At 45.4% G+C, this 16593-nt stretch overlaps 3 protein-coding genes across 3 annotated transcripts in view; 2 read left to right on the top strand and 1 right to left on the bottom strand.

Moving 5' to 3' along the window:
- The window catches only part of LOC128715986 (uncharacterized), a 151500-nt gene extending 145618 nt beyond the window's left edge, over positions 1-5882 (top strand). Inside the window, exons 10-16 of the mRNA XM_053810907.1 lie at positions 1099-1321; positions 1622-1974; positions 2053-2969; positions 3314-3476; positions 3554-3660; positions 3739-3986; positions 4684-5882. Coding sequence (XP_053666882.1) covers positions 1099-1321; positions 1622-1974; positions 2053-2969; positions 3314-3476; positions 3554-3660; positions 3739-3986; positions 4684-5882 — 3210 coding nt within the window. The remainder of the gene's footprint in view (positions 1-1098; positions 1322-1621; positions 1975-2052; positions 2970-3313; positions 3477-3553; positions 3661-3738; positions 3987-4683) is intronic.
- A 4222-nt stretch (positions 5883-10104) lies between these two features.
- On the bottom strand, positions 10105-11493 carry LOC128711344 (dolichyl-diphosphooligosaccharide--protein glycosyltransferase 48 kDa subunit). Its single transcript, XM_053806213.1, has one exon. It carries the CDS (start codon positions 11476-11478, stop codon positions 10105-10107), a length of 1374 nt encoding a protein of 457 aa, XP_053662188.1. The 5' UTR covers positions 11479-11493.
- A 1051-nt stretch (positions 11494-12544) lies between these two features.
- Positions 12545-15994, top strand: LOC128713732 (inversin-B). The gene is made up of 6 exons (XM_053808598.1): positions 12545-12646; positions 12727-12843; positions 12919-13116; positions 13175-13381; positions 14497-15248; positions 15325-15994. Exons 1-6 carry the CDS (start codon positions 12545-12547, stop codon positions 15992-15994), a joined length of 2046 nt encoding a protein of 681 aa, XP_053664573.1.
- Positions 15995-16593: the final 599 nt, after the last annotated feature.

The raw sequence follows: 16593 nt of genomic DNA, 5'->3' as shown, positions 1-16593 counted from the left end.
GGTGTATTGTGACAAGGTTTATCGCTGAACAGGCTTTAGATCGCACGATTGCTCCAATAAACGCAACTGGCCGAGAGCAAAAATGTGCACTCGGTGCCGGAACGTGGCATCTGCCGGTTCGGTGTTGATAAGAACAAAAACATCCGTAGGGTCATGCTGGGCTTGTAAATTTAATAGCAACAGCTACTACTGTTGCCCGATAAGATCATGTTCTACGATAAGTAAACTACGCATCGTTATTGTTGTTGCAGAAGCCACCGGGACACATGAACACACACAGAACTCATTTCACTTTTGTTTGCAACTACTTTATTCGCAATCGTATCATTTTGACACCACCCTGACATTGTCGATCGTAAGCTCCATCTTCGGTTGGAGCAGCTGATAGTGCGGATATAAATAGCGTTAAGGTAGCAAACAAGTAATAATACCTCACCGAGAAAAAAACCATCCTATTTTCTATCATTCAATGTACAAAAATAACTGCTTATCGCATACACACACACGCTACGGTTGAACTTTGGGTTGACAACGCCTCACATGATAATTCCAACCTGTGGCGAATATTCCAACCCATTGTCCTTCAATCTCGTAAGTCTCCTGCATCCGGAAGGTGTCCCGACCTGGGGCTCGAATCGGTACACAAGCTGTCATCATCTTTCCCTTCGGGTTCGGTTCGTTCTGGATGTTGGTGGACCCCCGAAATGAGTGACAATAAAATGGTGCCGTCCAAAAACATTGCGTTTCATCCACATCGAATCTTGGCGCGTTGGGAAAAGGAAGTGTTATTTTTTATTGCACAAGGCCGTCAGGCACCGGTCCAGCTTGGTCATCCCGTACATTACGACTTATCGCACGTTTCTTCCGATCAACCCTCCCCCCAAAAAAAAAACTGGAGGACGATTGTGTTGGGTGCTATAAAATGAAGTAGCAAAATTTGACGACCCCGATATCGTACTGCCTCCCCTGCTGCTTTAAACCGATTGGCCAATCAAACGGAAAGCCAACCGGTGACTCATAAGCTGGCGCGTACCTAAGTAAGAGCTTTGTTTTGATTTGCTTTATAATTTATCGCCTTCCTTCTCTCTTCCCATGCAGCCCCTTCAGCTAAGAGCCGTTTCTAGTCCATCGATTTCGGAGGCACCGATCGAAGCGGCACCGGCTGGTCGAAACAATCAGGATGCAAGGAATCCCCACCTAGGTACGGTCGGTGCCAATGCCCAACTCAGTCCCACCTCGAATGTACATCAGCATCCATCATCATCATCTCCGCATCAGAAGACTGCCCAAACCAAAGTGTCCACCCATCATCCAGTGCAAGGTTCGTACTAGCATTGTGCTTAACGAGAACATTCGTTCATTTCAATCTTCGGTGATGAGTGATTCAAACCACGAGTCGATTCTCAACATATTCATGAATGCGCAAAGATCCACAAATTGCTTAAAATTCATTAATCCCTAAAGATCCAAGAATCTTAAAAAATCCTTGAATTCTCAAAAATTCATTAATCCTTAAAGATACATAAATCTGTAAATATCCAAGAATTCCCAAAGAATCAAGAATCCATAGAGATTCACCAATCTTCAAAGTTAAATAACTGTAGCTTTCTTCCACTTTCAGTTTCGGAAAGCGTACTGCAGAAGTTCCGCAAAACGTTCTCCCATTTTAAAACCTCGAAAGCGCCCACTCAACCGGTGACCCTTGCCACACCGGAGCAGCACAACGGAGCGACGATGAGTGTGGACGACAAGCAGCAGCAGCAAACGCATCACCACCACCGATTCGGTCCACTGATCTGGCGATCGAGCAAGGAGCGCCGCAAGACCAAGTCCCACCGGCGGGACAAATGTAACAGCGGCGATTCGGGCATCCAGGTCGAGCTTGACAATGATGCGGATCAGCATCTGCTACTGCAGCAGTCTCACCCGCTCGAACACCACCCGGAAGGAGTGCCGGACGGTGTACGCAATGGAGTAAGTAGCCGATCAGTAGATGATTGATGCAGTAAACCAATGTATGTGATGTCTAATCGATTGTGTCCTTTTTTTCAGGAGATACCACCCCCACCACACACAATGTACGTCGCTGGCGTACCGGTACGGAGGGCCAACTCAGCTAAAGTGTCCACCACCACGACCAACAGCACCACCAGCTCATCCATTCTCAAGCACAAACTATCGCTCAAGGGCAAGGACAAAGAAAACGTCACCAACATATCACGGCTCAGTGGCAAATCGCTTAGTCAACCGTCCGGGTTGGACTGTATCGTTGCACCGGGCGGTGATTGTGAGGTGGACGGAAGGCGCCGACGTCGAAGACAACATACACGCACCTCCACCACGATACCGACCGAACTAGATCTGAGCGATAGCGAGAGCATATCTTCCCATCCGGACGAAGATGAAGCGGTAGCGGTCGAAGACGAACTCCTCGTGGAGCCCGCCTTTGCCGAGGTATTGTTTTCCTTCCGTCCCGGTGGTCCCCAAGAGCTTGGTCTCGAGAAGGGTGCCCTCGTGGAGGTTTTAAAGCGTGATTCAGGACCATGGTGGTGGGGTCGACTAAAATCGGACGCCATCGTATCGACGGCGGCGACTGGCGGTGATGCTGACCGGAAAACGGTCGGTTGTGGATGGTTCCCGAAGGACTTTGTGAAGATAGTGCCGACGTACGCCAAACCGAAGCAGATCCTTATCATCAGCAACAGCGAGGCGGGCAAACATCATGGCGCGTGTGAGGATGATGATGGTGGCAGCAGTGCTTCCACGCTGATCGAAGGTAGCAACTGTGATAGTACCCGACTGATGGGTGGACTGTCGGTAGCGAGCGATGCGTCGTCGTCGGCGGCTTCCGCAGGACTGCCGGAGGACGGTGGTACCGCTAGTCATGACTTAACGAAGGAGAACATCATCAAGGAGCTGCTGGAGACGGAAATTAACTTCGTGAAGTTGCTCAATTCGCTGTGTTTAGGGTAAATATTAATATTTATATTTTATCAGTCACAGTTGATGAATATCTATGATCTTAATAATGGAGTTAAGGTCGAAACTTGTGTAGGAAATGATTGTCTAGTTTTGAGAAGGCATTTGAGCAACTCTATCTCTCATCGTGGGTGATCTCACAAAAAGCGTTCTGATAGAGCTTTTAAAACGCCAATCAGGACCTTGATGTTGGAGTCCCATAATAAAGATTCGAGAGCTGTGCGAACGACACTTTAGTACAAAGTCTTTAGAAAAATTAGATCTTTAATCCAAATCGTCTTCCAACTCAACACTAACCCTGAACGCATTTTTCTCATATCTTTTCCTGCTTCAGCTTCATCAAACCACTGCGCGAGCGGGAAGACGTCTTTTCGGTGGAAAGTGTGAATTTAATATTTTCCAACCTGGAAAAGATCTGGCGATTCCAGCAAACCTTTCTAGACGCGTTACGCGTCGCAGTGCCAAACAATCGGATCGGTGAAGTGTTCCTGGAGTATGTAAGTATCCGCCGTACGGTGCATGCTTGGATGGCATTACTCTGGAAGGGTACTAATGTAAATGTTTCTTCCAACAGCAATCTGCGTTTATGGTGTACTCTTCCTACTGCAACTCGTACCCACGTGCGCTAATGGAGCTGGAGAATTACACCAACAATAAGGAAGCGAATCAAATACTGGAAAAGTAAGTGTTGCTTGTAATTTATTTATGCCATTGTAACATTCCTTTTGACCGAAATCGTCTCTGCATCCATTTACACAGCTGTCGAATGGCGGAAAATTTACCGGAGTTACCACTGTCGGCACATCTGCTAGCGCCGATACAACGGATATGTCGTTACCCGCTACATCTAAGCGAACTAGTCAAACACTCGCTCACCCGCAAGGAGCTGCTGCCGACGCTTAACCTGCGCAAGTGTACCAAATCCGAGCTGGAAACGATGGACTGCCGGGAGGTGTTCGAGATGGCACTGTCGGCGATGCGACGCGTTACGGAAATGGTAAATGAAGGTGAGTATCGGCAAACCGGAACGGCAATGGAACTAGAATTTTATGTTCGAAACTGTTGAGATACGATTGAATGCATGCTTTCCTGTTAGAATGTTTTATAGAATTTGTCGTCCGCTTCTCAGTGATGGTAGACTCTGGATGCACTTTCCCGTACACTTTCCGTTTCAATTTTATCGTTCCGCCCGTCCGCCGATCGGCTTATTTTTGTGATGGTGGTGAATTTCGTACGTTTGTACCGGGTAGAAATTGGGATGTACCTTGCCGGTTTCTTGTCGGTGGATTCTACATCGTTGCGTCGTTGTGGCATCACACCATTGCCTAGTTTCGCTTTTTTCACACCTCCATTTTTATGGCGATATCCTTGTGATGTAGACGGGCCAGTTTCGTTTGCGCTATCTTCATCTGTCGAATCTTTCGCTTGCCGCTGGCGTTTACCCATTGTGTCCTTTAGTGCACCCTGAACGCGAATACGGCAACTCTGTATAGAACGATGTGCTTGCTATGATTTGTTTTCCCAATGGTTACTATGCCCATATATACTGTAGCGATATGTATGTGCGATGTCTCTTGCTCCCATTCAGTGTGTGTGCTTCTTCGTTTTGTAGTGATGTACATTGTTTTGCGATTTTGTTTTCTTTCTCTTTCTTATGTTTGCTTTCCCTCTTCTTCTACACCTTTAACGGTTCCGGTTCCGCAGGCAAACGGCACAGCGAGTATCTGTCCCGCGTCCAGGCACGGTTCGAAAACTTCCAAGGTCCGTCGATCAACGTGCACAGCACACGGCTGTTTCTGCAAACCGACGCCATCCGGATGTCACCGAACCTGTGGAACAACACGTACACACTGTTCCTGTTCGATCGGCAGCTCATCTACTGCAAGAAGGATCTGCTCAAGCGCACCAACTACATCTACAAGGGGCGCATCTTTCTCGATAACTGCCGTATCCTGAACCTCCCGGATGGTAAAATGTTTGGCGTAACGCTTAAAAACGCTCTCCGGCTGTACTGTGACACGCGCAACAAGTGGTTCGATTTTTGCTTCCGGAGCAGTAGCAGCAAACTGCGCTTCCTTAACACACTCTCATCGGAGCGGCAGTTTTGTGGTGAGAGTTTGTTCGTGTCCGAGCTGGACGGTGGCGCAGCGTCCTGTTTCGACGATGATAACCTTTCCGATCGGGAATACTTCCCGTACGTGGACGATAGCAAGGAGACGGAGAACGGTGGTGGTGATCAGAATCTGTACGATCTGGTCGATTCCGGTAGTGGCGGATTCCGTCCATCGGTGGCGAGTACCATTTCGTCCTTGTCGGCCGGTTCGCAGTACGCGAAAGAATCTCACAGTAAACAATCCACGACAACCATGATGCCACCGTTGGCAGCATCCACCAGTGGGCCAGGTGCCGTCGGTGGTAACACACTACCGAAAAAGTCTCGAAAAATGCCCAAGGAGACGGCATCCTTGCAGCAACAACAGCAAGTACTGGCTGGTTCGGACTATGGTTCCAACTCGCTCGGGCGCCGCAAGTTGGGCAATTGGTTCCGCAAAGCCAAAAGCACCAACAGTACACCGTCGCAAAGCCCCACGCATCATCCGATGGCGATGTCACTGGCCTCGATCAGCAATAACAACAACCTCCACTCGGACAGCTCATCCCAGAGCAGTCTGGTGACCAGCGGGTTCCCGCACCAGCGCACACTTTCAACGCTCGGTACCGGCACAACGCTGTCCAGCAGTGGGACCGCTCTGTCCGGTTCCGGTGGCAAAGGTAAACCTTCGAAAGCTGACCAATCCGCCCCATCGTCTACGGTGGCGGCATTGGCAGTGGTAGAATCATCTCAACCTCAACCCATCTCGATCACCGCCGCCACCAATACTACGACGGCAGCTTCCTCCTGAGGGTACGAGAGTACCCTGCTTTAGTAAACTCCTTCCACACACATACATACCGCAAGGCGAATGTGCTCTCGAAACCGGTCCGTTCCAGTGATCAGTCATCGCACCACATAGTAATCATTCCTTCGCCATCACCACCATCATCACTGCGTAATCTCACCACCACTACGTTATCATCTCATGGCACCAAATATGTTACACCGGTCTTCTATCTCGCGCCTCCGGTTCATATTTACGATCGCAAATACAGAGATTTCCTGCAATAGGAGCTGCTCGCCATTTTGTCTCCCCAAAAGAGGACAAGGACCTCTGTTTTTTTTTTTTTACATTTGCATCATTTCATACGCATATTTATCTCTCTATCTCTCTCGCGCGCTTAAGTGGCTTTTTAGTAGTAGGCAGCTGTCGTGGCTCTTACGTTTAACTCTTATTTGGTACGAAACCACTCTACAGACACAACAAATTTTGCTTTGTGTACATGCCAAATGTTTACCTTTAGAAAAAAAATACGGAAAAAGCCAGGGAAACACGAACTACGAACTAAATTAGTATATGTGTAGTAGTACAGTAGCGGTAGCAGCAGTAGTAGCTAAGCCTTACTTATACTATGAAATATTACACTTATTTTGCGATATGTGGCAAAATCTGTATAGAGGGCAGTCTAAAGGGTGGTTAGTTTGTATAGAAAAAGAGAAAAGAGAAAATGGAGGAACTGATCGTGCTTTGTTTCGATTTCTTTAAAGAAGTTTAAATTTTACCATTGTATACTATAGCCGTATTTTCATGATCGGTATTAAATTATTGTTTTCGGCTCTGCGACGCGGAAAGATACACACGTTTATTAATCTTTCTTTTATTTGTACATTCGCTTTTAAACTTATTGGCTAAGATGATATATAGGAAATGATTTGGTTTTAGGTAGCGAAAAACCGAGCAAGAAGAAACGAAACCAATAAAAAAAACCTTATTATGTTTACAATTTTGTTTTCTTTTGTTGTTCCTTTGATAATTTCATTTTATGTGTTTCTTAAGTATCTGTTTCTGTTTTTCTTCTATTGTTTTACTTTCTTTTCGGTAATGTTATCTTTTGCTGCATTCATACTCCGTGTACACGTGTATCTCCATTTGTACCCTCGTTCATTAATACACGTGTAGTAGTTGTTATTAGAGAAGTGGTTTTTATCTATACTTATATAATGCCACATCCTCATCGCTCATCCTTTGCTCAATTTTCTTCTTGTTCCAGATGATGACAAAGATGAGCTGTTGTTCTAAAGCAATCCTTTACTACTCCTTCCTTCTCCAAAAGTAAAAGCATTGTTTTGCCCAACAAATCAAGCCACCCATCACCACCAAACAACCACAAACAAAAGGACACAAACACAGAGAGCTAGAGGGGTTTGCACAATGAATGCAATACAACAACAGTAATTAGAATTGGTTTAACTAGAGTAACTCCGTACTCTTATTTCGAATCGCAAAACTTTCCATTTTTTTTTCCTTACCGAAAACAAAACGAAATAAACGAAAACAAAAAAAAAACAAAATGTTTGTAAAATTTGCAGCAAAACTTGACAAAAAGTAATTTAAAAAGAAGTGTATCCTTCGCAACATTTCCACTGCTGCCATTCGAGCCAAAGAATAAAAAACGTAAAAGATTTCCCCGTAAACTTTTAAAAAAGGGAAAAAAAAATGAAGAGGAAAAACAGTGTTCAATTGAGAATAGACAAAAACGGAAACTTACACATAAACACGTACACACAAAAGTGTTTTCAACAATAGAACGCAAGAAGTGAAACAAAAGCGAGTGAAAATGCTTTGGAACCGGTGTTTTATTTAACAAAAACCACCAGGTAAATGTCGTCAATTGTTTGCGTTGGTTGTAATTGTGCGATAAAAAGTATTATTGGCATGGGCGAATTATAGGTCGAGATCGTGCTCGAAACTTGTTCCAATATAGCGCCGATCGTACTGGGGAGAGCTAGTTTTGTTTATATATGTTTTTATCAATCTAACCAGCAGGTTTCAACGTTAACTTGTAAGTTATTGTAGAAGGGTCTTTTGCTCACTGTTTTATTTTTTGTTTGCGTTACCTAGTGCTCATGTACACATGTGGAACCCTATTTTAACAGAACCGAAAAATAGACAACTACAAACAAGCAATCAAAACCATTTCCATCGGGCAGGCGAGAGAGACGTGAATGAGTGAATGGAAAGGTAATAATTACACGCGCTTAAAGGACGTTTTGTGTCATGATTTTTAACCTACGACGAATAGGTAGCTGGAGCGAAACAGCAAGGAAAGCTAATACTAAGCCACAGAGCTGGTACTGTGAAACATGGCAATAATGCAATTGCAATAGAGAGCAAGTGAAATGAACCAACAGATAATGTGTGGAAGTTTCAGTTCGTTTTTCGTTCCCTCTGTAGAACGAAAGCGTGTAGTCTGCTGGCAGAAAATAGAGTCGAACAGTGGCGTTATAGTGCTTCGTATAATCATAGAATTAGTCGTTACCGGCTTTACGTTTACCAATTCCCCTGGCCGTCGTTGTTCACTATTTCCAATGTTATGCCAATGTTGATGTTCTTTTCTACTCACAACCATTTGCGCTTCCACACTCGGTTTACGAAAAGATTGGTCGTTCGAACAAAAACAAGACTTTAACCAAATGCGAGCAAAAACAGAAAGAAGGGAAGGTAAATGCTCTCTTACTATTACTAAATATGCTTTAAGGCAAAGCTCACCTACACACATTACAGGGTTATTTAAAAAACATTTAACAAAACAATTATTAAAAGCGTACATTCGAAGGAACAATACGAGCAAAACACAAGTTTAACCTGGAGAATGTACTCTCCATTCTCGCCCTTCAGTTCTTTGTAGTCCCTGATACAGGAATATATTTAGCGTATTTGGAAAAAAACAAAACTTACGTAGAGAAGTGCTACGCTTAACCCGTTGTGTGTTGTTTGAAATGAAGAACGAAGAAGGGCAAGTTAGGAACACGGAACACATAATTAAATCGGTATACATTAAGATTTTTGCGGACGAAGCAAATACTCTACACCTTTTAGGAAATGGTCGGTTTGGGTACTACTTATTGGGAAAAAGGAGCTCATTTGGGAGCGAATAAAGTTCGTGACACTGTTACACAAACCGTACACGCGTAACACATCTTATTATTGTCCGTACTTTTAAAAAACAAGCTCGAACACCCTCATCTCGGGGGGTGTAAGAGATCGGAGATCGGATGCTTTGGGGTGGGGAAGCACATAAATCGAATACGATATAAAAAAAACTAAATAATAACCTTTAATCGGTGCCCATACAAAGATCATGTAACACCTCTGTTTTACACTGTCTGTTTTTTTATGTTTTTTTTTTCGAATTTTTCGACCACATACCAAAGCGTGACAACACAAACGAATCGTGTTCTTAAGAAAACAACACAACTTTCCTTAATTAATTGGAACGTTTCTGGCCCTCTATTTGTGTTGAAGGTAAGCGAAAGCAACACACATGTAAATAATTTTTGAGTTGACCTCTCAAGGGAAAAATGCAAAATAAAATGAATATAACATTTACAGTTACAACATTGCACCAACATTTTACCGAAACTGCAGCACAAACAAAACAAAACTAAAGTTGTTGTTTGGAACGGAACATATCGAACAGTGTTTGTCGGTGTACGGAAATAATGCATCCCATGAGAAGCATTCGTTTGAAGAAGTAAAACATGTGTTGTGTTAGTAAACAAAAATCCATTACGATCGATCTCGACAGCTTGTTTTAGAAAAGTGCGTTAGGATTCTACAGAAACGCACAAACACACGTAAGAAAAGTGCATTCGTTTGTAGCATAAACCATAAGCGATCCTAGTTGGCCATACCATCACTTTAGGTTTTTTTTTTCTTCGAGAGGTAACATAAATTCTCCTACTGCGTTAAGAACCGGTTGGGTATTTGGTTTCGATCGCCCTAAAAAGGAAACACACACTCATTAACTAAAACATAATTAAGTAAAACAAAATCCCCCTTACGGAAAGTTTGCCCCATTTCGCGGGACGGAATCAGAAAGGAATCTAATAAAGGAATTAAAATGCAATGAAAACAAAAAACAAAAGAAAATAAAACATACAAACTTACACTGTGAGATTCTGGTGTATTATTGTTATTTGTTCGTTTTTATTATTCGACCTTTTGTGCAGTTGGTGCTACACTACGCCTACTGTGCTTTCTTTTCGTTTGCAGCAGCTGGACGGGACGATGGTTTACTTCCATCGTCCTTGAAGTGAAGGAACAGGAACGAGAACAGGAACATACCGACCACCATTGAGAAAGCGCTCGCATAGTACGGATAAGCGCTTGGGATGAAACGCTCGTATTGGGTGTGCGTTAGCGGACGCACTGACACCTGCGTCGTTGAGTACAGGTGCGTGTAACCGATCCGATCGTAGTTCACCTTGAACTGGTACACACCGTACACGTCCGGGATGTGGAAACGGGCCTCGTAACGACCACCACCCACCGGTACGAGCGTCGTGCGCACGAACGGATCAATCCGTACGAATTCCAGCTGCACGTCGGATGCTTCGAACGCCTTCCATTTACCATCGCTGGCACGCGTTTCGATCTCGATGGTGTAAACCACCGGATCGGTCACGGTGTACGCGGACGGTGGTTGCGATTCACCTTCTTTGTGATGACTGACCGACCGGGCCCGGATCACACCGTTCTCGCCAAACACCCACTTGCTGATGGCCATCGCGACTTCCTGATTGCCGGAACGGGCGAAATGCTTGCTACCGGACTGAGCACGCTGTACCGGCGACAGGAACGCTTCGTCGGAGAAGAAGAACAGCGAGCCGGAAAACACAACACGCGCATTGTTGCGTGCCTGCAGAGCCGCAATTAGAAGTGTTCCCTTGCCAACAGCATGCGGGTACTCTTTGATGGGTGCATCCGGCACGTAACTGTAGGCGGAACTGTCCGCCGTCAGCAGTTGCAGCACGAGCGGGTTTTCACGATCAGCCAATAGTCCGGTTCCACGGTACAGCAAGGGTGCCACCGATGCACGACTACCAACAATAATGCTCGAATCGATAAGATTATCCGGCGAAGCTACGATCGTCGTGTGGTCGCCGGCATCGGACACGTCATAGTTCAGATGATCGATAACAGCCGCCTTCTCCTCGTCCACCTCAAACCCACACTCGGAGGCAAGCTCGCGCAGCGGGTCACCCGACGTGGTGCTACCGGCCACCAGCACGTTTCCTCCATTGTCCACGAACTCCGTGATTGCTTCCACGCTCAACGATCCACCAAACTCTTCCACCGATGGAGCGAACAGGATGAGATGCTGGTACAAAAATTCACCATACTTTGACAGCACAAGCCCGGCGTCATCCGCTAGCTTGAAGGTAAGCTTGTAGCCACGTTCCTGGAGCGATTTGAAGAAGATGGAATGGGTTTCCCGGATGGCCAGATTGTCCAGCAGCACCAGTGTTTCGCCGGGTTCCGCAACAGCCACCGATGCGGTGCTGATAAGCAGCGTGAAAAGCAGTACTCCCGTTATTCCGACGACCGACCGGTTCGACATGTTGGCACAATTTCTTTGATTTAATTTTTCTCCAGGCCCACCTTGACACGCAACCTGACAGCCACTGTTTGACAGCACACCGTGTGCACATTGGGCGTTCCGTGGGCGAGTTTTGAAAAGGCCTTTTCAAATTATTATTTGTTTATAAATACCCAAACTTTTAGTATGCAACAATCTGTGCACGTAATTGTGCACAAAAATTTCAACTCAATAAGCAAAATATTTTAGTAAGGTATGTGCGAATTTTACTAAAGTATGATGGTTCTTAAAACAAATGCTGCCAAAATGGCATCACCGCTCGCTAACCCACCGTGCACCTCGATCGCACGGATAAAAACTTCAAACACCAACGCGAACAACTTGCTGTCAAAATATTGAATACAAAATAGAACCTTCAATGTACGCCAAAACTGTGCCGACTGTGGAAATTCTTTTTCTTAGTGGTAAACAAAACGTTCTTTTTGCCCTTATATTGTTTTTGCCAGCCAGATGAAACCCGGACCATTCCAAATCCGTGGAGGTTTGCGCCGGAATCAACTGGCAGCTGTGTAGAATTTCGTTTCATTTTCACTTCCGCTCCACGTCCGGAGTTGTGGACGCTGGAACCAATTCGAGCATGAAATACCTTCACGTAGCAATCACCACAGCTGTGCTGGTTGGTAGGATGGAATGCACCGCAAAGTGCCCGTGCAAATTCCGGTGAATCGTGAATATCATAAGCATAGCTGGGGGGAGAAAAACGTACACGGAAGTTGCTCCGGTTCTCGGGTGAAAGGTTCGCTCGGTAGCACAAAAGGGCAACAGCACTCCCACCGTAGGGAAGGGTGTTGGAAGGCTGGACTGCTGGAAAACTGGATTTTCTGCTTTCTGCTTCCGTTACGTTCTTTTGGTGCAGTGAGCGTACGAAAACGCGCAACGTTTGAATCGTTTCATCCGCATTTGCATTTGCAGGTTACTTCAGTTTCTTTCCGACGCACTCAGCTCCGGCCGTTGAGCGAAGCGCACCATTGAACGAGGAACGCACGGATAGTGAAAGCGGATCGCAAACGTACGCGACCGAAAGATCATGTTCACGGAGAAGATTTTTGACAATCTTGGCGTGGATATGATAACCAGCAATGATTCGGAAGAATCGATGGAGAAGTTTACGGGCAGCATCGGCAGCAATGTAAGTTGTGGTTTGCATGAGTTACATAGCCGGTCTGGCCGAATCCCCCTAATGACGTTGCGAATTAATCTTCATTTTAGAAATATCAATCGGTGATAACGGACCTCGGGAAGGCTTTGCTGCAGGCAGCCCGCACAGGAAACACACCGAAAGTGCTCGATTTGATGGGCCGTGGCGCACCTTTTACTGCAGACTGGGTGAGACATACAAGATGACCACAGCTGCATACGCTTCAGCTGTTATTGAAAACTTTATTTTCACTATTTCACCAGCTCGGCACGACACCACTGCATTTAGCGTCACGATACAACCACATCGAAACATGCAGGGCATTACTAAGGGCCGGCATAAGTAAGGATTCAAAAACCAAGGTCGAGCGAACGCCCCTGCATATGGCCGCCTACCATGGTAACATCGAGATCGTGGAACTGTTGCTAAGCAACAAATGTGAAGTGGATGCAAAGGATTTGGTAAGTGAAGAATCAAATGGTTCATTAGATTACTAGTTAATATTGGTGTTTTTTGTAGCTTAAAATGACTCCACTGCACTGGGCAGTTGAAAAACGCCACGACAAGGTAGTGGAAATGTTACTACAGCACGGTGCAGATCCGAATGCGCTGTCCAAGTTTGACAAGTCACCAATACTGCTTGCCAAAACCACAAAACAGATGGAGCTGGTGCGGATACTGAAGCTAGCGAACGAGTTACGTGCCGCAAGCAGCGAACAAGTAGGGGTATGTATAGTATAATAATTCTTCAGGCAACAACACACTTAATAGTTGCATAGTGTGTGACTCAATTTTTGTCCACATAATTGATTTTTCGAGAAATAGTGTTAATAGAATATGATAATCTTTTTACATACTGTACCGATGCCCTTTAAGGACTGGTCACAGCTCTGCCGCATCCGCATCGGCCGGATGCGGCTCATATCAAACTTGTTTTGATATCGCCGGACGGAAAATGAGAACTTCTGGCATGAACGTTAATACAGTCAAGCAACAAAGATATACGACAGATGCGGTTGCGGCAAAGATATCACCAGTCAAAGCAAAATTTGTCAAATTGTATGGAAAGTGTTTGTTCATCGAACATATTTCCCATACGATTTGACAGTTCTTGCCCAATGTTCAATGTCTATAGACACCCGGGTTATATGCATTTTATCGGCCTCTAATGCAGTGGCGGATCAATCCCCTTGTACGGACACTTTTTTCCTTCCATCCTTGGAGGACTTGTACGGACACTTTTTTCCCTAATAAACAGCACACATTTTTCCTAATAAACAGCTTTTTTCGGGGCCCCCTTCACGGCGAGATCCTAGGCGGCCGCCTTCTCCGCCCACTGTTCGATCTGCCACTGTTCAAATATCAATCCGTCATTATATTCCTGATATAATTATTGCGTATGAAAGCCGACGATATGAAGACGTTAGTGTGAATAGTATTAGTAGTGACTACATCAGGATATCAAATTCACTTTTTCTAGATTGTGTTTGTATAAACTTGTAACTGTATACGTCGATAAATACAGTATCGTTAGGTTCGGTTGCTTCGGACAACCATTGATTGCCTTGGAAGTTTACTTGACCATAAGCTTGCCTTTCTTGAGCTTGTTTTGTGTAATATAAACTTAAACAGTCTAATGTCAGTATTTATTACATAGCATGTCAAAGATGTTAGTGACCCAATGTGCTTGAGACAGGAAAAAAGCACCATTTTTTCCATTCACATTCACAGGAAAAAAGCACCAAAAAGACAGGTTGTAAAATGTTGAATGAGACATAAGTCCGATGGACAGAAATGAATAAATAATGCAATGTTAATGAACTTATTTCAATCAATTGCAGATAAAGGAGGCAACGGATAGTCTAATGCATGAGCTGCAGCAACACAAAGAACGTCATGCGGAAGGTCAAAGCGCAATGGCGAGCGAGAACGACGAGATAGAGGATAATATTACGATGGAACTGAGTAACGATAGTAATGCCAATCTGTCGGAGCACTCCGACCACCACCCGCTCAACGATACGGACATGCTCATCGAGAAGGAGGACAGTCTGAGCGATGCCATAACGAATCTGGAGCAGAGTACGGAGACGGATCCGAAAAATCTAGACTCGTCCACGCTGCAAATGCTCAAGGAGCACGGTATCGCCTTTATGCCGACGGACGAAGGTGGCAGCGTGATAACGTCCGCTATCAAGAGCGGTAGGAAAATTGTACTTTCGGAAGCGGGGAAATACGCACTCAAGGAAACGAGAAACCTTCACACTCAACAGCAGCAACAACAGCAACCGCACCATTTACAAAAGCAAACCTTCCACACGGCATCATCCATCCACGGTACGAACATCACGCACTCGAAAACTAAGACAATCAAAATCATCAAAAAACAACCCTCCTCATCGCACCTGCACCATTCACACCTGCATCACGTGCATCACACTAGCACGGGTGCCACACCAACGATAAAAACGAATAAAGTGATCAAAATTCTATCGCCGGAAGAGTTTAAACAAATCTGTGGCGGTGAGGTCGGAGGCATTAAGCGTGTGTCCTCGTCGGAATACAAGAAAGCGGTTGGGTCGGCACCTGTGAGGTATGAAATTCAAATGCCCAATTAACGTATTATTTAACAAAAAAACTCACGTTTATTTTTTCCCCGCCTTTTCCAGAGTTCCTATCGGTGGTCGGTCACATGTCATACCATCGTCCGGTGGTAGCATGGGCACGAAACCGATCAGCAAAATCGTTATGACGAAATCGGGTCAACGGTTTCCGATGGTGACGGCTGCCGGTAAGTCCGTCAGTGACCTTGTACAGGCGAAAGTTAGTGGTAGTAGTAGTAACAGCAGTGGCATATCGAATGGACTGTCCAGTGGCCACAATCGGCACATCATAACGTCGGTGGATGGTGTAAAACGGATTCGGACCGCTGCCGGTATGGAGATAATTTCGTCACTACCCACCAAACTGCCCCAGGATACGGTCGTGTCGGTCGAATCGTCGCCGGCGCCTCGGGTAGGCGCCGTGTATCATCGTGTTACCACGATAGGCAATCATCATACGACCGCCTCCACCAAGTCTATCTCCTCCTCATCCTCCTCCTCGAAATCCGGAAGCGGGCCGGCGTCAAACCTGGTGGTGGAATTGCTCGAACGACAACAGGTCGAGCTGAAAAAGCTCATCGAGGATCTGCGGAAACAGTTCGAACTGTCGCAGCAGCAGAACGAGGATTACCGGGCCAGGGTGGAAAAACTGGAGAAAGAGGTGCAAACGCTTAAGCAGCAGCAGCAGGGATCGAGCGGGACGGCAACAACGAGCGGGTTGGTCGAGATCCTGTAGAAGAACCTGCTGCAGATCCGGGACTGAGTAACACTCTGCAAAGCGTCACCGCTGCTCCGTGACGTATGGCGCTTCCTTGACATAAACACTACCTTAGGGACCTTCCGTTAAATGTTAAAGCCCGTGTTCGAGATTGTTGCGAATTGTTTAATTTTAGAGCACGGGGGAAAACAAGGCCCCATGTAGTGGTAGGGGGAGAATTACTTTCTATACCTGAAGATGAACTACGACTGCTCGATCGTATACGCTTTTGGTTCGTTTCGATCGTATACGCTTACGGTTTTGCTGCTTGCGGAATGGAAGCAACTGGAATTTAATATAGAGGCTGCAGTTTTTTTATGCCAGCTTGTCCCAATTTGGTTCTTCATTAGTTGGCACAATCTCTTTCTCTCTATTTAACGTAACATTTAGATGTGTTTGATTTCTGCTATTGTTCTACGCAGCCATTAGTACACTACACAACAAGCGTAATCCACTTTGTTTTGCTTTTCAGTTCGGAAAGATCCATCGAATCTCTGCAGCGAACAGTTTAATTTTACAGTCGAAAGCATAAATCACATCACCACACAGTGCCACTTTTCTGTCGGTAATATTCTGTC

Source organism: Anopheles marshallii, chromosome 3 (genome assembly GCF_943734725.1).
Source record: "Anopheles marshallii chromosome 3, idAnoMarsDA_429_01, whole genome shotgun sequence".
In the NCBI taxonomy this organism is placed as follows: Eukaryota; Metazoa; Arthropoda; class Insecta; order Diptera; family Culicidae; genus Anopheles; species Anopheles marshallii.
This window is presented reverse-complemented; position numbering and strand designations above follow the sequence as displayed.

Coding starts and splice junctions, on each gene's coding strand:
- LOC128711344 (XM_053806213.1), bottom strand. CDS start 11,478: ATGTCGAACCGGTCGGTCGTCGGAATAACGGGAGTACTGCTTTTCACG.
- LOC128713732 (XM_053808598.1), top strand. CDS start 12,545: ATGTTCACGGAGAAGATTTTTGACAATCTTGGCGTGGATATGATAACC. Junction 13,117..13,174: donor AAGTGGATGCAAAGGATTTG/GTAAGTGAAGAA, acceptor TGTTTTTTGTAG/CTTAAAATGACTCCACTGCA. Junction 15,249..15,324: donor GTTGGGTCGGCACCTGTGAG/GTATGAAATTCA, acceptor CGCCTTTTCCAG/AGTTCCTATCGGTGGTCGGT.